This window comes from Lissotriton vulgaris, chromosome 8 (assembly GCF_964263255.1).
Source record: "Lissotriton vulgaris chromosome 8, aLisVul1.2, whole genome shotgun sequence".
NCBI lineage: Eukaryota > Metazoa > Chordata > Amphibia > Caudata > Salamandridae > Lissotriton > Lissotriton vulgaris.
The window spans coordinates 68,271,804-68,297,416 of NC_141696.1; the positions used below are offsets into that span (position 1 = coordinate 68,271,804).

The 25,613-nt window shown below is 43.4% G+C and overlaps 1 protein-coding gene across 1 annotated transcript in view; it reads right to left on the reverse strand.

Moving 5' to 3' along the window:
• Positions 1–313: 313 nt before the first annotated feature.
• LOC147693410 (uncharacterized) overlaps positions 314–25,613 on the reverse strand; it is a 218,812-nt gene continuing 193,512 nt past the window's right edge. The window contains exon 5 of the mRNA XM_086933721.1: positions 314–4,100. Coding sequence (XP_086789847.1) covers positions 1,039–4,100 — 3,062 coding nt within the window. The 3' untranslated portion in view covers positions 314–1,038. The remainder of the gene's footprint in view (positions 4,101–25,613) is intronic.

Here is a 25,613-nt window from a genome sequence, read left to right on the forward strand (position 1 = left end):
TTTTTGTACATGCCACCATCCTCGGCCTCCTTCAATATATTGCACTAAAATTTGCAATGAAGTGTGAAGTCTTTGTCAATGGGGAATCCAACTCGAATTCCCCATTGACAAAGAACAGCCCTGGAAACACTGGCCCACCGCTGTAGCAACATCATCTCAGCAAGGCCCAGGGCTGGAGTATGGCACTTTTAGATTAGTAGAGAAAAGTGCGTGTAACACCCGCCGGCGCTAAATAATGTTTTTGTCTTTCAAGTGACTAAAAAGACAACAAGCATTTGCAATGCAATAGGTCTCGCATTTGCAAGAGTTGAGCTATTTGCATTGTAATGGCAATGCCTTTTATGTAAGTGTTGGTTTTTAAAACAGATAAGTAAAAGACATTATAATTTACAATGCCAATAGTTCAAACTCTCATAATTGCGAGACCTATTGCATTGCAAATGCTTGTTCTGCACAGATTTGTACTTTTTACTTTCTATAGGCAGCAGTTTCTTATTATTAGCAATCATATGGATCAGGAGAGCTTGGTCCCGGACCACATTCAGAGATTGCATCCGTTGTTTGTACCCCGCCTTCAGCTCCTGCACCAGGATCATCAGATTGACGTATTCTGGATTTGCGAGGGGGTTGGGCTTTAATGCAATGTCTCGGAGGCATCTCAGGCTTGTCGAGGATTTCTCAATGAGGTTTACCACAGTATTTTCCACCACAGTATATTCAAGAGAAGCTTGTCACAGACTTTCTCTGCTGTCATCACCACAAGAGATGGTTTCTCAAATGTAGCTCTCTATTCTGCATAGGTTTATTTTTCCATTACCGTATAGAACTCACATTTATACGGTTGATTGTAGTGAATGTTCATATGCACTTTCCTGGAGAAACAGTACAATATCCGTCACACATTAAATCACACTTATATTTCTCACCATCATCAGAAATGTCACAGGGATAGTTGCAAGTGAAATGGTATATGCGACAATGTGTGATAAGTCCTGCAATCTCCACTTATTTCTGTTTGGTGATATGCAGCTCATACTCTTAGATGTTATCGCCCTTCATCTCATCCTTGTGCTGCGCCTGAGCTTGCTGTATCTCCCTTATCTCTTCCAGCTTTCTCATGCAATATTCCATTTGCCGTTCCATGTACGGCATACCAGCTATCATTTTTATGTGCTCCTTGATGATTAGGACCTCCCTGGTTAAACGTAGGCTCTTTGACTGTAGACTGTTCAGTGACGTAAAAAATTTCTGCATGCTCATGAATCCCATTTTCCAGAACATTTTGTTGAAATTAAAAGCATTCGCCTCCTCTCTCCCCACATTACTGGCAAATAAAGCTGAATTGTTGAACTTAAAGTGAATTGGGCTGCCCTGAGGATCTTTTGGAAAGGGAACATCTGACGCCTTGAGGGCATTGAGAACAGGAGGTGTCTGCCCATCAGCAAAAGTGACCAGAACCTGGATGTTTTCTTCTATGTCCTTACCAAAAATTGAGAGCACAGAATTGAACAAATATTTTTGTGCATGGGTCAAACGCGCTGCAGAGGCCTGCACTACACAACACACGGCATCTATATGATCAAGACCTCCAGGTTTAGAGAAGAATTCCCTGATATTTTGTGTAATCTTTTTGTCTTGTTCTATGCCTTGAGTGTCTTCAAATCCGGGAGTGTCTATAATGGTTAGAGAATATGGAATGCGGAATCCTTCCTGAAAATGGATTTCATAGGCAGTAACCTCAGAAGTCTGACTGTGGGCATGACTTGTAGTCACAACTTTGTTTATCAGCTTGAATCGGAAGTTGTCTTTCCATTCTACTCCCAGAATGAAGTTGATCATGCCATTAATGAGTGTGGTTTTACCAGATCCAGTGGCTCCCAAGACCATAATAACTTTATGAGTTTGCTCAATCATTAGCTTTCCCATGATGTGCTTTCTGTAAGCTCCATCTGGGCTAAAGACAGTTGGAACCACATAGATGGAAGGCTCGCCCTCTTTCACTTGAGTGCTTTCTTTCAGTATAGTTTGTGCGATTCGAGCCCCTTCTCCATCACCTGATGTTATGATAACATTTTCACTTGGGGCACTGACCCCCATGTCCTTGCAGATAGCATAGACTCGGAATATGTATGATGTGCTTGGATCAAGACCTTGAATGGTAAAAGTCTCAAACTTCTGTCCCACCCTTTCTTTTAACCACCCCCCTTTCTTCTCTTTTGTCCCCTCACCTCCATTTTCTCTGTATTCTATCTCATAGTCAGTGATAGTGACTCCATCTGCGATGACAGACGGGACCTTCCATCTGAGAGTTATGGCTTCGGGGTAGACGGCAACGCTTGCTGGTGTACCGGGTGGACTAGTTGAAAGAGTCTTTACAGCTCTCTTGATATCACTAACAGCACTGAGACCTGGTTTGCACTCTGAGTAATAGCGGAATTCATATTCGGAATTAGGTTTGAGACCATTTATGGTGAATGCCTCGATTTTCTGCTCTGTTCTTATGTCAGTCCAGTGTTCCTCATTTGTAGATCGATACTCTATCTTATACTTCTCTATGCCTTCTTGTCCAAAGTCTGATGGCCTGAGTGTGAGTTCTACACTGTTGTGTGTTATTCTATTTGTAAGAGGTGGGTTTGGTTTGGAAGGAGGCTCAAACTTTGTACTCAAAAGGTCTCCTGCATCATACAGGTACAGGAAAGCTCCAGGATTACTTTGATCTGAAACTGATGACACAATGAACTGTGTGGCTTTCTTAGACTTATTAAGAATGAGAAATTCTTGGAAAGCCTTGACATATTTCCTTGTAGTTTTGGGAATATTTGAGTGACTGACCCATTGTTTTGTTTCCTCTTTTTGGTAGACATTACTCTCTGCAATTGAACCATTCGCCTTCTTGAGGAAGTCTGCCTGGAGCCAGTCTTTCAAAGCTGATAGGAATGGTTCTACATCCTTCAATGAAGTGAATGTAAATGCCACCACATACTCTGTATTAGGATTAAGAAGTATGAGATTAAGTTCACTCACAGTGGATATAACTCTCACTTCCTTAAATAGAGTAAGGCATGAATTCACAAAATCCATCTCTTGGAGTTTGTCATCTAGAAACTCTGACAGAGACTGAAAGTTGAATGGTGATTGCCTTTGGCTCCTTAGAATGCCCACCAAGGCACATTCCTCCTTCCCACCCCCACGTATGGATGGTAAGGTCTCTGCCAGCTGCTTCTGGAAGGTCAGGGTATACTGCATGCAGAGTTCTTGGAATTGCTGGACTTTACTTCTGATCTCTGGAAATGCTGATGCAGCCGGGTGCTTCATCAGGTCATTGCACTGCATGTTAATCTCAGACATTTTCTCCAAGACAGCCTGGACATCAAATACTAGTTGGATGCTAATATCACGTACAATCTGAGCAGCTTTGGAATCCATTTGTTTGAGTGGATATAACCAGACCTTCACTGGCACTGCCTTTTCTCCCTTCTCGCCAAGCAATTTTGGAAGGGTGGAGTAGATTTTTATGGCCTCTTGATAAGTAGTAGGATTGCTATCGATAGAAAAGTCCCCATAGAATTTACAACAAAATTTTTCAGCATTCTCAATCTCTTTATCACTCATGGTGTGAGAGCCCTCTCCCTCGATAGCAATAAGTGGTATCTTTTTTATCATCATGTGAAGGTTGCCCTGTATATCTTGGATGCTTCCTGATGATGAAGTATATTCACAGTCGAAAACAAAGAAAGCCTGCGCCCCATACAGTACAGCAGTTACAACATGTGTTGCTGTGCCTTGGTCAAAAACATCAGGATAAGAGACATTTGCTCGTCCTAAATGGTTCATAGTCAGATGGTCAAATATAGTAGTTGTTGAATACTGGAGCGACACCCGCGCCTGTTTCTTTGAACCTTTCTTGTCATTTAAATAGGAGGCAGATCCATTTACTTCAACCAGTCCACCAAGAAAGCTGGCCTTCAATGATGCTGGAACACCAAGAGAGGAGGTTTTTGTTTCAATGCTGTCAGATGTGATGATCTGGAATTCAGTCTTGGGTTGAGGCGTTGTGTCAACGTCCATATGAAGTGTTTCATTTCTCCATAAAGTAATACCTATAGAATAAAAACCGACAGATTACAGGTTAGAATCAATTCCAGCATAGGATGTCTTTAAGCCTAGAGAGGTACAGTATATTTGAACACACTAAAGCAAGCATGTCAGATTATATATTTAGTTTTAAAAATGTACCTGCATATACATTCTAAAATAATATGAAGGCAAGTACATGTGGAGTTAGAATAGTATATCTATACTACCCTATGTATGCTTACCCCAACAGTATTGTGGTGCTTGATATTTTGTAGTAGATCTGTGTGTAGGTATGTATTTCCGTCCAAAATATTTTGAAATACAATCAAAGCCCTCACACCCACACAAGGATTTTTACATTAAAATAGTTTGTCCTGAACCTGCCTTAAACCGCATGGTATACTTACCTCTAATCATTCTGAAAGAGAAAAATAATTATTTGGTAGCTGGGAATGTATTCTCATTCTTATACTGAATTTATCAGCACACTTAACATATTCCATGAAACAGCCATTGTATGCAAGACTCTAAATAAAGTGCTAAGGGCAGACATCATCAGGTAATTCCTTTTCAGTAAGCTGCCACTCGATAGAACAACAATGAATTGATTTGGAGACATGTTCCTCAATTCTGGGTTTCGTGATATGCCCACTGCTAGCATCATTCAAGGGCAAGCTGTCTGAAGAGTAATAGGTTATGGCCTGACAGCTGCTTTACAATTGTGTTGGAAGTTTGCTGAGGTACTTCTATTGTTTTGGGAACACACCACATACAGCAGTGTGTGTGGTTCATGGAAGCCCACCCTGAATTTTCATATGACTATGATAGGTTGAAATATCAATACACTCTTTTTACATATAACTCTTGCTTATGCCTCCTCCTTGGACCTATCCAGAATTACCCTTTATCTCTCTTCTAAAGCGCCCAGTGTAGATCACCTCAGACTAAAGCAGAAACAATGAAAGCTGTAGCCGTGCTCCATCACGTGAAGAAGACACTTTGATATTATCATTATACTCTCTGCTTTACCATATATTAGTAAGGAAAAGTAAGGACTTACCACTACTAATAAGATCATAATCACAATAAAAGTCTCAATAAAGGTCCCAATAAATTATTTAATTTGCTAAACCCCTGGTAGCTGGCAATGAGCAGGCAAGCTTAACTTAGGAGACAGACGTGTAAAGCGTATAAAAACACCAATGCATTAACACCTTAGTTGCTTTGAATGTTCCGCGCCAGTGGGGAACGTTCGAAGAAACAGGCGGGGCTGCGACTGCCAACGGTCGTTCGCAGAACCAGCCAGGTAGTGCTCCAGTCGGCCGTAGGCCGATGGGAGCGCGGAACAAGTTAAATAAGTATGACACAACTCACAATAAAAATCCAACACCTACTATAACGGTTCCATGTTTAAATATTGATGTGAAAAATATAGTTGAAAAAAACATGGATGTAAAAATATTGATTACAAAAATATCGGCTCCCTATACTTCAAGAGGTTAGTACAATAATATTGACTCGAAAATATCAATTTAAAAAATAGAGATGTGAAAAATATCGACTTTAAAAAATAACATAACTTCAATTAAATAAATTATAACAAATAAACTTATATTTAAAAAATATAAACACAAAAAATGTGTACATATACATATATTTACTTAAAGACATTTTATTAACTTTTATTTTTATTTAATTTATAAACATTTTAATTATATAAAAATAAAATAAACACATATAAATAAGTTAAAATAAAATACTATTTTCTATACTTAAACAACACATTAAACTATTTAAAAAAAAAATAATACATACATTTAATACCAAAAAAATAAGTAGTTAAAACGTTGGATAGCGAGGGAGTAAAAATGACTATTCCCACTCCAATGAGGGCAACAGTAGGGAAAGCACTGAATAGCTGAGGATTAAAATTTACTATACCCACTCCAGTAAGTGCATTAGTAGGGAAAGCGCTAGATAGTGGAAGGGTAAAAATTACTATTCCCACTCCAGTGAGTGCAACAGTAGAGAAAGCGCTGGATAGCGTAGGGGTAAAATTTACTATTCCCACTCCAATGAGTGCAACAGTAGGGAAAGCGCAGTATAGTGTAGGGGTACAAATTACTATTCCCACTCCAATAAGTGCAACAGTAGGAAAAATGCTGGATAGCGGAGGGGTCAAATATTACTATTCCCACTCCAGTGAGTGCAACAGTAGGGAAAGTGTTGGATAGCGGAGGGGTGAAAATTACTATTTCCACGCCAGTGAGTGCAACAGTAGGTAAAGCGCTGGATAGCGGAGGGGTAGAAATTACTATTCCTACTCCAATGAGTGCAACATTAGGGAAAGCGTTGGATAGCATAAGTGTATTAAATTACTATTCCCACTCCAGTAAGTGCAACAATAGGGAAAGCGTTGGATAGCGTAGGGGTAAAAATTACTATTCCCACTCCAGAGAGTGCAACAGTAGGGAAGGCGTTGGATAGTGGAGGGGTAAACATTTGTATTCCCACTCCAGTGAGTGTAACAGTAGGGAAAGCACTGGATCCCAATACAATAAAAAGAATAACTATCAACTTTTGTATTACATTTAATTTCCAATATTAACATATTTAATATAACAATTAAAATGTATCATTATTATAAATATTTACACATTATTTAACACTATAATATTCCCAACACACACCTAAAATTAATTACACAATTACATTTAATAATTACAAATTAAATAATGAAAAGTAAGTCATCATTATTATTTATGAATAAATCAATAAACAATTAATTGCTTACCATCTTTCACACCATCTACACATATAAACACCACAACACACACCTAAAATGAATTATATGAAACTAATTAATAATTACTTATTAATTGATGGTAATTTATTAAAAAATATGTAATAATTCATCAATAAAATGTGAATTTCTTATCACCCTTCGCACCATTTACACATATAAAAACTACAACACACACTTAAAATTAATTAAACAATTAACATAATTAATTAATATTTGGCTAATTGAAATTAATTAACAAATAATTATTAAACTATTATTAATTATTCAATTAACACATTGATTATTCAATCCATTTTATATAATTTATTTACTTCCCACCCTCCTCCCCTAAAAACCCAGAACCCGCTACAGAGCTAATAACACAGAATTAAACTTAAAATAAATTAACAACAAGTAAAATTCTAAAACATATAATACAATGACAAACAATTCTCATTAAAAAGACAAAAATACGTAACATTATTAATACATCAATATTTTTGTCAACTATATTTTTGTAAACGAGATTTAGTATAACAATATTTTTGTAATCGATATTACTTACCTGTCATTCGATATTCTTGTCAACTATATTTTTGTTGGCGATATTTCTTCCCCGCGATACTTGTGCGGCAATATTAATGTCCCACAATATTTCTCTGTCAATATTCCTGCTCTGCACGATTATAACAAGCACTTGCAATGCAATAGATCTCACATTTACAAACATTTGAGCTATTGGCAATGTAAGTGTCAGTGCCTTTAATTTATGTGTTGTTTTTCAAACAGATAAATAAAAGGCATTGCCATTTACAATGACAATAGCCTTAAACTCACTCACATGCAAGACCTATTGCATTGCAAATGCGATTGACGCCTGGGCTATCGGGCTATAAAAAAAATACGAATAAAAAGCATTAGGAGAGATCATGTCCAGCCTGTAACAGCAGGAAGGACAAAGCTATTTGACAAAATATTGGTCGGAGGCTGTAACTGAAGCCTACAGAGTAACAAAGCATGTAGCTGGGTGTCTTCATGGAAGGTTTCAAAAGGAGATAAGGCGGTACTAATGAAGGACTAATAAGCCTATTGGCAAATGAACAGTTACAGTTTAATGTGGAAAATCACACATCCCAATGAAAAATATGGGCGGTGAGTAGGCGGAGTTTCAATTCTCTACCTGAATACAGCATGCCTCGCAGAGCAGTGCATGCCCTCCCCAGACTCGACCTAAAAAATAAGAGGATTTCACGGTCATTTTTAAAACTGACGACGACTTTGCTATTCCTAAAGCAACGTGAACCTACTGGCGCTTGCGCACTGCGCGTGCCACCATTTGTACTTGAGCTTACATCCTTTGTTGTTCATGCTGATATTGATTCGAATCCCCAAAACAGCGTCTCTCAGTTCACAGTCTCCTATCATTTGGCAAACATCAGATATCATAATTATTTTCTTCATTTTTCCCTCTTTTTTTTTTGCCGTGCAGCAATGTTGTACTCCACCACCACCTTTATTACAGAGTGCTGAGGACCAACCCATGAAGTGGAGCAAATAGTTGGGTTTATTCAACAACTTTATTTTTCACATCTTCTAGGGAAAAGGGCCTATTACTCAATTCTATTGGCAATGAGGTAAAAGAAATCTTAGATTACTTACCAGAGTTACAACCTCCTTCATAGCTGACAAGATTGCTTATGTGTGAAATGTTCATACTTTCAGTGTAATATTAAGTGACATTCATCGGCTATGAGTGCCACGCAAGCAAAATCAAGCAGTGAAGACGTGGGAAACATAAATATCAGAAATTCACTCATTTGAGCAACAAGGAACTCTAAGATCTTAAAACTGCTGTAATGCACTAGAAATGGAAGAGAACTGGGATGTGGGAGAGGCCCCAGCAAGGAGCCCCATAGCTGCCAAGCTTTCAGGTTGTTTATGTGTGACTTTTTTTGTGTGTGGCATTTCAGTGGCATATGTGAGACATTTTGAGTGACTGTATCAAGAACAGAAAATTGCAGTTACATCCCTGAGATGTTTCAGAAATTACTATTTAATAGTCTCAAAACAACTATCTCAGATCTGAACAGCTTATGATAATTCATTCGCCTACTTCCACTCTATGTTTCTCAATCACACTATGATGATGAGTGTAAATGCATGGCTAGGCCCAGGAAATATGTCAGAATTGCATGCTGCACTAGCACTAACGGACAGCAATGGGTCCACTTTACATGGGGTGAACATAATGTAAACACAGCTCACCAAATTGACATTCAGTCCCACATTATCAAAAATGATCCCCAGTTAAGAGGGGGGGTCCCAGTGGCCAAACGTGCATTAAAAAAGGAACCAGTGTAATAAGTTTATGAAAACTTGAATTTTTTTGCCAACAGTGTGAAAATGCATTCTGGGCCTTGCTGTTTCACTGTTCATATGGGCTGTTGTTACAAAACTGCAGCTCACTTTATTTGCCTAACTTCTTTAAATCTGTGGAAAAAAGGTGTAAAGGTAAGAAGAGGTGCGGAGTGCATGCAGCATTCTTAGTCCCAACTTGGATATCTATCAGTGGCCTTAAGCAGTACATGTATTAGTGGAAACTCAAAAAACATGTATCAGTGGCCCTTTTACATTACATGCATCCATAGTTCTTTGCAGTGCATGTATCTGTGGCTCCTCAACATACATTATTAGTGGCCCAGCAGTCATGAGTATCAATAATGCTCCTAACAAATAAAATCAAAGTTACGATCCGGAGAATAAGACTGAACATTAACTTCAGTAAATCATCTAAAGCTCAAGTGGGCCCAGTATTATCAGAGATTAAATGACGAGTAAATACTCATTAGAATGATCATTTAGAAAAACTGTTCTATCGGCCATGAACCATATGTACACAACACCATTTATCGCAGGCCATCTTTGGCACAACAGCTTGCATATCTTAGGAAATTAAGGTAAATCTGTCTTAAGTTAATCGGTTTAAAGCCTGGTACAAACCTTCTCAACCTTTCAACTCTTAACTTTGAACTATTTGTAAGTATTTTACTTTTAATGGGCCAGAAACTGCGCCATGTCTTGGAGCTGCTATTTCACTGGGAATGTGAAGGGTTATGCTGTGTGCAATGTAGCACCAAAATACCCAGGCATGGCTTTGAGGCACTTTGTAAATGAAGTGGAAACTGCCTTTCACGCTCACAGGGAGGGGCGCGGAGGATGGGTTTCCACCCCTAGTCCTCAACTCCATCCACCAAAGACATGATCCCTGAGGAGTGTTTAACTTGAAGCAGCGTCTGTCGGTGAAGGCGAGGCATCATATGAAATCCCATCATATAATTGCAGACCCTAACCAAATCAAGTCCTTAGGTGTATAGTTACAAAGCACAAAAAAATAAATGATATTGCTTTGTTGTTAGGGATGGGAACAAATCACTATCTGCACCCAAAGATTTATACTCTACACTCTGCCTAGATCGCTGGTCAACTTGCAAATGACCACTTCTGGAGTACTGTTGCGAGCTTTTCCAGTGTAGTAAGAGAGGGGCTTTTTCCAAGTTTAGCAAATGCTCAATGCAGTGTACGATTGTAGGATATGTTGTGTTGTTGGGGGCCAGGTGACACCTGGGGGCCTACTCTCGTGGGGCACCAGGGAGGGCCTAGGCCTAACACGTGGCCACCTTGTAATAACTCACTCGGACACTGGATGATGGTTCTGGCTCTGCGAACTGTCGCCGACTGGCGTACGTACGTGCGGAGCCCCTCTTTATTTAGAAGGGTCACGTTAGACTTACGCTGCACGCCTGTTACAGGCGTGCATAAGCTGGAACACAACATTCCTCCTAAAATATAAAAAAAACAGAAATGAATAGGACCACAGAAAGGCACTTCAGGGCAGTCAGTGAATTAAATGTTTCTCAGATCAGACTGCAAATTTCTAGTTCACGATTAACACACACAGTAAACATATAGTGGAACAGTCTTACATGAGATGGTCACGAAGACGGCAGGAAGGTTCTGGATTACTTCTCAGACTGTAGTTAGATGTCCCACGAGTCTTGGTGATATCACCCCCGGTGTTGGACATGGGCTGGCAGGATAACAACCGGGCTCCGCTTGTTCCATGCTGGAGCTCTCTGCGTCATCTGGGCCTTCACTTGTCACTTCAGGAGAGGTGTCTCTCGGATAGCCATTTCGAGATTCAGTGGAGTCCACGGCTGCTGGACTCGCTGCCACCCGAGCTTCAGGAGACTCCGGAAGAACTACTGTCTCTGCTTCAGCGTGAAATAGTTTAAAGTGGGACACATTCCTGGTCACTACTTCTCGACCTCTGGTAGCAATGATGCGAGTGCCCTTCACACTGACGACACTCCATGGTTTCTTTTCATACGTCAGTCTGAACTTTCCGCTGGTTACTCTGTTCTTCAGCAACACGAGATCTCCTCTGTTGATCCAGGTTATGACAGCTCTCCTCCTCCGGCTTTTCTGGGCATATGACTTCTGTCGCTTCGCTGCGATTTCACTTTCGTTGGCTGATGCTGTTGTCCACTGAGGGTGATGGGGAATAGAATCTGCCACTACTCGTCCCATTAGGACATGTGCCGGAGCCACCCCCGTGGTGGTGTGGGGTGTCTGTCGGTAGCTCCGCAGGAATGTAAATATCGCCATCTCCAGTGACTGTCCGCATGAAGCGCTCAGCTTCACCATTGGTTTGCGGCCATCGAGGAGTCACACGGCAATGCCGGATTCCTAGGACACTCAGGTAACTGGCTAATTCCTGGCCTTGAAAAAGAGGGCCATTGTCAGTTCTTAACTCTCGTATCACTCCATGGGCCGCTAGGATTTTCTCAAGTTTGGGTATTACTTCAGTGGCACTGGGGGTAGATATTATCTCTACTTCTGGGTACTTCAAGTGGTCGTCGATCACGACCATGGTGTGTCGCCTATCGGGGAGGCTGCCAAAGTCCATGCTGACACATTTCCATGGCCATTGGGGTCGAGGCTCGACTATGACAGGTGCCTCTCGCGGGACATCTCCTGTGACCTGGCAGGCTGCGCACGATCTCACAGTATTTTCAACTAGGTCATCCATGAGCGGAAACCATACTTTGGTCCTCAACCTTGCCTTAGTTTTGACCATCCCTTGATGGCCGACATGGGCCAGTTGCACAACCTGATTCTTCAGGGCGGAGGGTATCACCAGCCGGTGGCCACGTAACAGGCATCCTGTGTCATCCTCATTCAGTTCTCCTCTCACATGGTGCAGGCTCTCCATTATGCGTTGTGCTTCCGGTGTGAGTATTTTCCACTCTTCCTTGGCCCGGTGCCAATTTCCACTTTGAAGGGCTTTCCGCGCCCGTTGTAGGCATTCATCCTTTTGAGTAGCCTTCGCAATGTTGCTCATTGACAATGGCCGTGGACAGGATCGGGCAGTGACACACCTGACATAGGCTTCCGTATCCTCGGCATCTTCCATTTCCGCCTGAGTGGCTGCCCTCGGATGTCGTGAGAGGTAATCCGCCGGATTTCTTGACCCTGGTTGGTACTCCACCCGGCAGTTGTAGTCCTGAAGCTGTAGCATCCATTTTTCAATACGAGGTGGGGGTTTCGTCGAGGTCCCCGAGAAAAGGGCGACCAACGGTTTGTGATCCGTGGCTACGGTGAATGGCTTCCTGTACAGATATAGATGAAAGTGCCGGCACCCCCAGTGGATTGCTATTGCCTCTTTTTCAATCTGGGAATAGCGTTGTTCAGTGTCTGTGAGTGAGCGGCTGGCAGGGTGGTGGTGTCTGAGAGGACTGCCTTGATGTAATTAAACGCCTTTTCTTGCTCCGGCCCCCATTTCCAGGGCGTGGTGTCCTTTGTGAGCTCTCTCAACGGGAGTGTGAGATTAGCGAGATCGCAGATGAATCTCCCGCAATAATTAACCATTCCTAGAAAGCTGCGGACTTCTGTGACGGTGGTGGGAGGAGCAGCTTCTTTGACATCCTTTAGCTTCTCGGGATCAGGGTTGACCCCCTCGGCAGAGAATGTGTACCCAAAAAATTGTAACTTCTGCTTCAGGAATTCACATTTTTCCCTGTGTAGGGTGAGACCAGCTTCCCTCAATCATCGGAATACCTATGCCAGCCGCTGGTTGTGCTCTGGTATGGTGCGAGCGTGTATCATGATATCGTCACTGATATTGATTACACCAGGTATGTCAGTAATCAGTTCTTGGATCACATTCTGGAAGACCTCAGCTGCGCTGGACACACTGAAACTGAGTCAGGTGTACCTCCGGAATCCCACGTGGGTCGAGAATGTTGTTATATTCCGTGACTCATCATCGAGCACCAGTTGGTGGTATCCAGACCGCAGGTCTAGCTTCGGAAACCAGCACGCTCCTGCCACCTCTCCGATCAGATCATCAATTGTGGGCATGATGTGGCGCTCCCGTTTGATGGCGACATTGGGAAGATGCATGTCTACACAAATCCGGACCGCTCCCGGTTGTTTCGGCTTCCGGGTAACTACAATGGGCGACACCCACGGCGTGGGTGCCCGTCACCTTTTCTATTATGCCTGCCGCCTCCAGCTTCTTAAGCTCCTCTTTCACAAGGGGTCTAAGGGGGAAAGCGATGTGGCGATGTCTCAGAGCTACCTGCTGGACAGCATGATCAATGTGGAGGTGTATATTGCGGCCTGTGAATTTTCAAATGCCCTTGAAGATGTCTGAAAAGTCAGCTATGAGCTGCTGTACCGATTCTTGGTGAACTCCGAATGCGAACGTGACGACTCCAAGATCTTCCGCGGCCCTGCATCCAAGTAGCATACCCTGCCCATCCTCCGACACAAAGATGTTGGCGGTGACAGTCTTGTCTCCATGGCTGATCACTGTCTTGAATTTTCCTCTGATCTTGAGAGGGGTGTCCTGGCCGTATGCAAATACGGTGATGGGAGACGGACTCAGGGTTGGCGGCGGATCCATTGTCTGATGGAGGGCGGCACTCATAAGGTTGATGGTCGCACCTGTGTCGACCACAGCCATGAGCTCCTGCTCAGCTACTCTCATGTAACACTGGGGGAGCTTTCTGGTGCGTCGAGTAGCCGTGCCAATCATGTGCACTTTGTGCACCATCCTCTCCTCTTCTTCATCGTTGTCCATGTCGCTCTGGCTTGGGTCACCCTCTGGTAAGGCATTCACCACTTGCCGTGGCTTGGGGAATTTTTTTGATCGACAGACTTTTTCGAAATGATTAAATCGACCACATCCTGAACAACGCTTCCCTCAGGCTGGGCATTCCGATGCTTGATGTGGTGGGCCGCCACAGTATCCACAGGACTTCCCATTTGCTCCAGCGGTGTTCCCAGGGGCCTTCTTGTTGCACTTCGTCAGTGATTTTACCTGAATCATGTTGACCGGTTTGGCTTTTACCGCCACCTGGAGGGCTGCCTCCATGTGGGCTGCTCGGGCCTTGGACAATTCTTTAGTGCGACCCAGAGTCAGGATGCCGGCTAAAGGCTTTCCCGATTCCTCCAGGATTCGTTCCCTTAACTTGGAGGAGGCACAGCCCTGGATTATTTGTCCCCTTATTGCCTCGGTAGCGTCCGCGAACCCACATGTCGATGTCAAGTGTTTCAGCCTGCTGTGATACATGCCCAGCGACTCCTCCGGCAGTTGCCTGGCTTGCCTGAATATAAACCTCTAGTAATCCTGATTAGCCATTGGCTCAAAGTAGGCATTCAGGGCATTTATGAGTGAGTGATGAGTCTTTGGCGTGGCCTCAACTAGAGTCTTGGCAATATTGTGAACGTCCTTGCCTCCTAAGTGGAGCACCATGGCTCTCTTTTGTTCTTTATGGACCTTGGTAGCCTCGAAGAAGATTAACAATCGGTCTACCCAGTCCTTCCATTTAGGGGCTAGCGATGACGGCAAGCCTTCCACCACGAAGGGCTCAATGGGGGGTATCGTGGCCATGACTCTGGTGTTGGGGCACAGGGCACGGTGTACCCGGTGATGTTTGGTAGGCTCCCTTGATCGCTACTCCCGGTATGACGAGTGAAGCTGTGGCCAGTGCTCGTTTGGTGCTGGTGAGTGGCAGAAGTCACTGCTTATGTGTGCAGTCCTTAGGGCAGGTGTTTCCTTCTTCTGCCCAACTGTGCTCACAAGCCTGTGGTTCCCTCTTTTTGCTTTGGCTTGAGCGCTTATGCGTGCCTGCGCCTCCCTTGCTGATTCAGGATGTGTCCTCCAGCGTGTGGTGCCACGCCTGCACAATGCGTGAGGTTCAGCAAGGCCTCCCCCGGCCAGCGCATTAGCGAGGGGTGTGGTCAGGGCCTTGTCGCACCGCGGAGCCGCTTCTCCCCGGCAGCGCACTTCACGCACCGGCAGCCTGCTCGTGTGCGGCGCTGCACGGGACCACGGGTTGAGGCGCTGGGATGGACGGGTGGACGGCAGGGCTGGAGGCCGTCCCCGGGCAGCTGCAACAGCACACGCGGTAGGAGGGGGAGGGCCATAGGCCAACAGGCGCATGAGCGGGGCGCGGGGCTCACAGCGGCTCACCTTGTGCACCAGCGGGAGGCTGGGTTCTTCGCTCTGCTGTGCGCCATGTGTGGGGCTTTGGGGCACGAGCACGGCGAGCCGGGGCTGAGGGCTCGCAGCTGCCCCGATCCACTGTTCGCACGCCACACACGCGCAGCGAGGGCACGACCACCCTCGTCGCCAGTTGTTGTGTTGTTGGGGGCTAGGTGACACCTGGGGGCATGAGCTGGGGGCCTACTCTCGTGGGGCACCTGGGAGGGCCTAGGCCTAACACGTGGCCACCTTGTAATAACTCACTTGGATACTGGATGAGGGTTCTGGCTCTGCGCACTGTCGCCGACTGGCGTACGTACGTGCGAAGCCCCTCTTTATTTAGAAGGGTCACGTGGGACTTACACTGCATGCCTGTTACATCACAGGCGTGCATAAGCTGGAACACAACAGTATTGTCCACAATCTATGGTGGACCCCGACGTTGTCTGGCCAGGATCTTGAATGAGCTGACCTAGCAGGATTCCTGGAAAAACAACAATATCCTGCCAGCATGACCCTGCTGCACAATAGAGAAAGCACTGTGAGGGGTCAACATGGCCACAGTAGAGTGGGCACAGTGTGGGAAGATCACTTGTCTGCACATGGAGGGTGCAACAGTTTCATTTACCAGCGTAAAATCTGATGTCTGCGTGCTGAACTGTTCACCGGTAGGGGATGCGTTTGCAGAAAATATTGCAGGCCCATCATGCTTATTGCATCATGATCTTGCCAATGAAAGCACTGCTTGCTCAGAGAGACCACGTGGGCTGCTGAGAGCTGCTCAGACTCGACTCAAAAGCAGGCTGGGCAAAGATCAGCTTGACAAATATTCTGTGAATCCTGTGGCTTCTAGTGGTAACAAAACAGACAGAACAGCGAGGTTCCTAATGCAAACAATCCTAAAATTGCTAACCAGACCTTGGATCAAACGAATTTGCAAGATCCTGTGATTCAGGCTTAAGGATCACGCAAGGCTGGTTTCAAGTAGAAAGATGCAGGTTTATTGTAGAGTAAGAAGATCTCATCCAGGCAGGGAAGCAGGTTAATCCATACTCCAGTTCTATTTCGAATGGTAACATTCTAACCCATGCTAAGCAAGCTACAGCAAAGGCGTTGTGCCATTACATTCTTCAGTAACCATAACTTCGGTAAGATGCCAGAGGTGCAAGCAGATGCAATACACCTTCCCTCCTTTAATAAAACCAAGCAACAAAAGCAAACCAAAAAGAACACACAAAAAAAACAAATATGGCACAAATCTTCAATGTATAAAGTCTTTCAAATATGAACATTTGACTTTAACCCTTGTGGACCACCTGGGAGTTATTTCCGGTAACTTTGAGTTACCTACTGTAGAGTGAGTGCTTGTGAGGTGACCAAAACCAGTACCTGTTACACTGGATTCTAAAGAACCTTTGTACAGAACAACCCTTCCCAGGTTCCAAATTTGATGATCTTGCGTTTTAATAGCATTGTTAAACAACTTATTCACCCTAATGGGTTTAGAAAACTTACCACTCAAATCAGGTTGTTTGATAACCTCCAAATCACCAATATTCACTTTAGTACTTTTGACAGCTTTTCTATTTTTTTTTTAATGTTCACCATCAGTATTTCATCAATCATTACAGAAACATCCATACACTAATATACATGATTACTTTACACCGAAAGGAAAAATCAAAGTGAAAACAAAAGAAGAATAAGACAGGAAACAAGCTAAAACAAGCCATCTGATGGATGTATCTACAGCAAGACGACCAGAGAATGCATATTACATTCATTTTTTAACATTATATAAAAAAAGTAAAAGAGTAGATGAAATCATAGCAGATGCAATTTTTTCACAATTCACAACCATACCCAAGAATTATGACCGGGGTCGCAACAATCTAGCCTTCCAATCCGTTAGCGAGGCCCAACTAAGTTGCCCCAATTTCATAGCCTTCCACCCTTTCTTCTCCTAAAGGATTTTTTCAAGACTGTAAATGACTAAAAGCTGTGATACCCTTTGTTGGAAGGTAGGAGGGTTGGAACTTTCCAAGCAGCTGCCACACAGATCCTAACAACCGCCAAGGCGATAAATACAAATTAATGATGTGCTATTTGAGCTCCCTCCCTGCCCATACCTAAAACCACTAATTCATTTGTTAATTTTATTTGAATCCTCAAAGTTTTTCCCATAAAGTGCTTAATTGCCCTTTTCAAAGGATACAACATAGGGCAAGAAGCGAGCATATGTATCGTATCAGCCTCCGCGCTGCGACAGCGCGGGCAACAAATGCCCATTGTCCCTCTTCATTGGGCTATTCTGGCGGGGTGTAATAAAGTTGAAAAATGGTTTTAAAGTGTTGAGCCTATAGATTAGCTACCTTTAATACTGTACATCCTAACTTAAGGGAGTGTATAAACTCACTCCATTTAATGCCGAGCTTCCCCCGCCATTTCTCAGAATATTTTTCAAGATCATCGTTTTGGTGTAGATTTAACTCACTTTAAATCTGGGTGATAGAGCACCCTTCAGGATGTTGCACCCTTTCCATAACGGTGTCTCTGTCGACTGCTCTTGCTCCCCCACTTTTCTTCACAAGGACTGACCTGATCTGTAAAAACTTGAAATTCCCTATGCTCCAAATTAAACTGGGTTTGGGCTCTTTCAAATGTAATTATACCATCAGAATTGTTAATATCTCCAACTTTTTTAACTCCCAACCCGTCCCACCGCCTCATTACGCTGTCATGATAAACCTCAGGTAAGGATGGGTTCCAATATAGGGGAGTATAGCAATTCATTCTGCCCAATCCCAGCTTTCCCTAACAGACATCCAAACCAATACTGCTGCTCCTAAGGTCTTTAATATAACTTTTAACAGTTATCAAACTTCAGGGGTATCGTTCTGAACAGATATAAAACGTTTGGGAGGAATATCATTTTAATGATATTACATCTTCTCACAATTGAAAAGTGTAAATTATTCAACCTATCAAGATCACTCCTTGATTTCTGGATCACTGGTTCAAGATTCATTTCAATGACCATAGTTAGATCTGATGTAATAACAACGCCTAAATAGGTGGCCGACTCGGTCACTCGTGGGTCTACCAAGTTGGTATTCTCATTAAGAACAATTTGCGTTTTCCCCCGGTTGAGTCTATAATCAGAGACTGCCCAAAGTGGTCTGCCTCATATTCTATTTCGCCCAACGCTGCAGTGGTGTTAGCGGCTGTAATTGCCAGGTCGTCTGCATACCTCAATCCATTAAGCCGTATAGGAAAAATGCCTCTGTTTAACTCTATTCTCCTGATAAAGGGTCAATATAAAAAGCAAAGAGGACGGGTGAACACGGGCACCCCTGCCTAGTTCCTCGTTTAATATCTATTGGGTCGCTCTGTCCTCCCATAACACGGAGACGGATCATAGGGTTCTTATACAGAGCCTGTATGGCTCTTATGCACCCCTTACCAATATTTACATTCTCTAGTAGCAACCAGGGAAAGCCCCACAAGACCCTATCAAACGCCTTTTCCGCGTTCAGCAGTATAAGCACCTTTGGGTATCATGTGACAAAAGTGCCATCAAACAGGGCACAGACTCTCCTGATATGTTCCGCAGTTCCCCTACCAGGAATAAAGCCATGCTGGCGGGTCGAAATCACTTTCCCTATAATTGTGCTAAGACGATTAGCTAAGATTTTTTGTAGATCTTTGCATCGCTATTTATTAGGCTGATTGGCCTATATGATCCAGGTTCATTAGGGGGTTTGTCTTTCTTTAAAAAATTAATCATACTAGATTCTCCCTGTTCCTGCAGAGGTGTTTGTCCATTCTGAACTTGGCGCACTATACAACATAAAACTTCCCTCAATATTAAAAAAAAAGTTTTATAAAACTTTAACGGAATAAGATCAGGGCCTACCACCTTGCCTGATGGTAAACTTTTAATGGCTCCCTGGATTTCTTCCTCCAAAAAATAACTTCAATGGCTGTGGAATCTTCTATAGAAAAAACCTTGGAGGGGGCTAGCTCTAGATAATCCCTTATATTGTTAGAATCCCTAGCAATGTCCCCACTATATAGATTTTGATAAAACCCATGGAATGCGTTGCAAATATCCTTAGGGGTGGTAGCAACCATCCCATCTGATTAATCTCCGTGATATCACCCCTAGTGGCTATCTATCTGGTCCTTACTGCTAAAAATTGCCCAACTTGCTCGCTATATTCATGGTGGGTTTGTTTCCATGCCAAGAACTTACCTGCTGCTTTAGTAGCCATGATATCCCCGGCAGTAGCCTTTGCTAGTGCCAGTTTCTGTAAAATCTCCTCGATATTAAGGCTGGAGTTGATTGCTCTAACCTGTTCTTCCTCTAGGTCCGCAATTAATCTTTGTATGGCCTCCCTCTCCAATTTTGCCGTCTTATTCCGTTTCAAAGAATAGCTCATAGTTTCCCTCCTAATGCCTGCCTTAAGAGCCTCCCAAACTACCCCGAGCTCAGCGCTCCCCCTGTTAACCTCAAGAAATTCTTTGAGCCATTTAGTCATATGTTCAATATATTTTACATGCTGCAGTAAGGCTTGCTCAAACGTCCAACTTGCTACTTGTGTAATCATTGCAGAATTTTTAATCTCTAAAAACAGGGCGTTGTGATCGGATACCACTTATGGTAATTTTTTGATTTCACAAAGGGAGATAAGAGAAGAGGTAGTTAAGAAATAATCTAGATGAGCTACGGTCCTATGAGGTGCTGAATAATATGTGCTGCCCGTCCCCAAAGGATTTGACTGCTCCCATACATCCGTAGGCCTGCTTTCCTCCATCAGTTGGATTACGGCTTTGTGGCATTTCCTTTTGCGGCCTACAAATTTAGCTGGGTCCCCTTTACCCAACCCATTTAAGCCATTGAATTAAGATCAATATGAGTTTGTGAAGAACCCGGACCTGTAATTTTAAGAATAGGAAAGCAGCTACCCCTGACGAAGAGCATACAAGTGCTCGAAATGCATTGGGTCATGAATAAAGGAATGCTGTTGAGAACTACTTTTTGCGTATGGATCATATTTACAAGGAGGCTTGGATGGGCACACGTGGATATGTTAAGTTCCCAAAAAAACGCAATTTGGTGAATATGTGGAACAAACGGAAATAATGAAAGCAACTTGATAATTTTTTTAGGCTTAAAACTTGTTTAAACAAACACGAGGACAAACGGACGAAAATATGGTGGATCTTGTATCCTTAAGAAAAATGCAGTGCATCATGGTGTGGAGTGTTAATGTTACGCTCCCCACATTCAGGATTGAATTAAGATCCCCACACACAATAATCAGGAGCAGCCAATTACCCAATTGCATATTAACATAATTAAACATCTCGGCATCATCCCCGTGGGTCCATAGACTGAGCAGAGCGTAAAGGTAAATCCTTGCATTTGACACTCCACAATTACCCTATCAGCCATACTTATCAGATAGACATTTTTTAACTGCTATCCCACTTTTTTTAGCAAGAATTGCCACCCCCGAGTCCTAGTCCCTTGCAAGGTACATCCTATTAGGTGAAATCCCAGCTGATCTAAGAGAATCTTTTGCGACCCCACAATATGCGTCTCCTGTAAACAAATTATTTCAGCCCGCAAGGTCTTAAGATATTCTCCTACCATCCTTCTTTTAGCAGCATCATTTAACCCACATACATTAACAGTTACTATTCGCATATTATGTATAATTTGTCATACTGCCTATTTCCTAGCGCTTGGCGTATCGCCCCTGCTCCCTTTTTTTTGATTGTCTGGATTCCGAAGTTGCTTTCCTCACTAGGGGCCAGATGTAGGTCTCCAATTACCGGTCGCTAACGGCCGATTTCGGCCGTTACCGACCGGTAATTGGTCTTTGAGATGTAGGGGGTCCGAATTTTACAGAATCTGTATTTAACGATTCGGTAAATTTACAGATTCGGTAAAACACTGACTCAGTATATTTACCGAATCGGTAATTCCAGATGTAGGTGGCACAGTTTGCAGTGCCACAGGCCCTTAGGAATTCTTATTTTACCACCCAATCCTATTGGGTGGTAAAATACTGAATTGCAGTGTACATGCACATCTGTGCATGTACACCTATGCCATGTGACACACAGACATGCCCTTAGGGCATGTATGTGTGCCACATGGCACACAAGCCTGCAATTGGGGTGCTACAGGGTGTCAAAGTGACACCCCGTTCCCCCTGCCAGGATTCGGTATTTACCAAATCGGTAAATACCGATTCGGTATTTCCCATTGATTCCTATGGCCTTCAAGGCCCATAGGAATCAATGGGAAATACCGATTCGGTATTTACCAATTCGGTAAATACCGAATCTTACAGAATCGGTAATTGGAAAATAAAAATTGCCTACATCTGCCTACTTCCAATTTACCTACTCTTAAATACTGAATCGGTATTATTCGGTATTTAAGAGTAGGTAAATCGGAATTACCTACATCGGGCCCTAGATGGTGAATTCTTTCCCCAGTTTTCCCCTCCCAGAGCCCCCTTCTTAATCCTCCCTGTCCCCAAACCCAACCATCCCCTCCTCCCCCACCTAGAGTTTGAAGCAAGTAGATCTAAGGTCTCTGTGATGCGGCCTGAAAGTCGACCCGCATTGCTGCCCTCCTGTCTATTTCCTGAAGGCCCAAAATGTCATCAATGTCATCCCTTTAGCTATTCTTATTGGATTCCACTCGTCCCCCCTTCTCACACCCACCAGGTTTCCTCCTTTAGCTATCTATAAAAAAATATATATATATTTTTTTCCGATATTTTTTAAACAGTGCCTCCCAAGTAATTCAAGTGACCCATCTAAAACCCCTCCCATGTCCCCAACAATGAATGCCTAGTTAAGCTTCAGTTTAGAGTTTCAAGGAGTCCATATAAGCTGTTTATTGAACCTCCAAGGTCAAAACCCTGCATGTGTTCTTATAAATGATCTTTAACCTCGCGGAATTCATCAAGTATGCGTGTGCTCCCATTGCTTGAAACAGCTGGATCAGCTCTCTTAATCGCCAACATCTTTCCGCTGTGACGTGGCAATAATCTGGCCTCGTGAAGAAAGACTGTTTCTCAAAGACCTGTTTGGCATTTGGGCGTGTTTTAGCGTACATCTCTTTGCAAACCAAAAAGTTTCCAAAATAGATTAAGATTGCTCTTGGCATTAAGGTTCCATCCCTACTTGGATATGATGATTTCTAAAGCATCATGGGTAAGCAGTGAACGTGCTCGATCTCAATCTCCCAATTCCAATGGTGAAGTTCTGGAAAGGCACCCTTCATCAACCTTAGAATGTAGGCGCTTATGTCCTCACCTTCTACGCCTTCTTCAGTATCAAGAATACAGAGGTTATTGCGTCTTTGCCTATTCTTAAAATCATCCATTGTCCATTGGAGATCTATAAGTTGCTTATCGTATGATTCAGCCTGTACCTGAACTTTCTCCATATTATCCTCTAGTGTGCTTGTATGTACTTCTACATGGGTCAGCCTTACATTGTTAACTGTACAAGCTTTTGCCATTTTTCTTACTGCACCTTGAAGCTTCTTCGTTGCCAGCCTGTTTTTCTTTCCATCCATAAGTCTCCTCCTGCAATTGTTTAATTGAATAAAAAATCATCTTTAAAGAGGGTTCAGACTCGTCATCTTTGTCACCCCCCTGTCCTGTATGGTCTGGATAGATATTTCTGGTGGCAGAGTAGTCCCATTTCAGAGAGGATCCATACTTCCTCTACTTTCTCAGCGGTAGCCCTTCCCGCTTTTCTCCAGAGCTTCACCATCTCTCTGTTTCTTCATGAGGTTCTTTTTTCTGACCACTGTATGTTTCTGTGGCATGCCGGGGCTGGTAGTAGAACTGGAGAGCTTAATGTTGCTGCTCTGCCTCAGATGGGCTAAGCTCAGAACCATCAGTCACTGAGAAAAGCTTGTCCCCTAGATCTAGATCTAGTGTGTCTTCTGGGTCATTACTTGCTATGATCTCCTCCATTAATTTACTTGTGTTCATCTGGTCACTGATAGCTTCAGGGTCTTCCAACACAGGGATTGGTCCAGAAGTTATGCCTTGCTGTGTTTCCTCCATTATCCGAGCATGGCCCAGATTATGATTTTCTGGTGGGCTACAGCTTCCGCTAGTTTGGTTGATCTCAACAGCGAGATTGGCATGGAACACATTCACTGAGGTAGTTGCAGGGTGTACAACAACGATAGAGTCAGTGTGACAGACTTGCAACTGGACGCGCTTATCGTTATTTACATCACTTACCTTGACTTGCCAATTTGCTCCCAATGCAGGGGTATCATTTCTAAGAGCTGGTGAGTAGCAGGAAAGAAATCTAGTATACTATTGTGCCTTTCCAAGTCCTTAAGCCCAGTTCTTGTCCCTTTAGCCCCCGTGCCGCTGGCACTAATTTCCCTTTTTTTGAAAGCGTCAGCACTCTCACCTTTCTTTAAGCAGTCCTGGGAAACTGAACCTTTTGCACAATCAAGGCCTGTTGCTTTGCCTCCCTTGGGTACCACTGTCCCTGCATTATCCCGGACTTCTGCACTTGGCTGCGCATCCGGAGCTTTCCCACTGGCTCCTCTGTTAGACTTCGGGGGCATCTTTCCTGATTTGATTTGTTTGGTGCTCTGTGCCGCTGCAAGCCGCCCGGCCTCTCCAAACGTATCCGCCACACCTCCTCTGCTCTTGGCCACAATCCAGCGAACCTCCGCCAGCACCAGCCGGGCAGATACCAACACCCCCATCAAAAGTTCCTCTGCATCCGCAAGGAGGCCAACCTCGCCCTTCCTCGATCGGTAAGTCATAGGGGGAGCATCAATCCTTTATTGCAATGGATTTAGGCTGTTTGGCGGTCATTATCAGCCAAAACGATAGTCTGGCAGCAAGAGTTGATCACAGCAGCCGTCAGTCAGTCGCCATCTTGCTTCCCCCTTGACAGCTTTTCTAGAGTCAAACAGAGACTTCCTCACTACAGCTTTCTCAATCTCTCTCTCATGCCACAAGTCTCTGTCAGAACTCCCACCAGGCTTTCTCTACAATTCACGCACCCAAGGTAGTTCCACTAAAGTACAGAGAGTTCTGCCTTTCAACAAAACAAAGGGAGATTTACCTGTAGTACTATGTGGAGTCAACTTATACATGTGCACCTTCCCGAGAACTTACTTTTTCCAATCCAACCCAGAACTCTAAGATAAGGTAATCACCTCCTTTAAAACACGGTTAAAGCGTTCAATCATTCCATTGGTCTCAGGATGGTAAGGGGAGCACTTTTTGTACATTATACGGCATTTACTTAAGAACGCTTCCGTCTCTTTAGAGACCAACTAAGCCCCTTTGTCTGTTAAAATGGTATTGGGAAGACCCTCTCTAGATATGCAAATTCAATTATTTTCTTAGTCTCTATATCACTCGTGAAGCAAACTTCTGTCCACCTAGAATACATATCTATGGCAACACTGACAAAAACCTGCTGTCCATTCCCACAGATAAGCCCCAAAATATCCAGTACTATTTCTTTCAATGGGCCAGTTGGTAATTTCCTTATTACCAATGGTTGTCACACACAGAACATTCCACACAATATCTAACAAGTCTCTCAACAAGCAGATCCATCCTGGGCCACTAATATGACATTCTAAGTCTTTCCTTGGTCTTAGACATACCAAGATGAGATAATGTGAAAGATTAACCAGCTTGGAGCGGAGGTTGAGGGAGGGAATCAATCTTGTGCCTCGATACTGAAACCCACTGGAATTACTTAATTCATCCTTCACACACAAAATTTCTGACTATCTTCTGAGCTTGTCTTTTTGAATGCCACCCTTTATTAATTAGAGATACAACTTCAGTAAGAGTAGAAACAGAGGGGAGTTGCCTACGCCACTCATCCTGTGAGACAATATCTTCATCAACAATATACACATGAATATCTTCATCACAATTAACATCCAATGCAAAGTCTCATCCAAAGCGTCCACTTGTCTCGATAGGGTGTCAGCAACCCCATTTTCAACACCAGGTATGTACCTTATGTCAAAATCGAATTCCTGTAAGGCAACCACCAATTTGGTAATCCTGCTGGAGACAGCATCAATCCCTTTCTATGTAAATATTTCACACAGGGGCTTGTGGTCTGTTCTGACTATGAATTTTGTCCCCCGAAAAATCGTTTTGG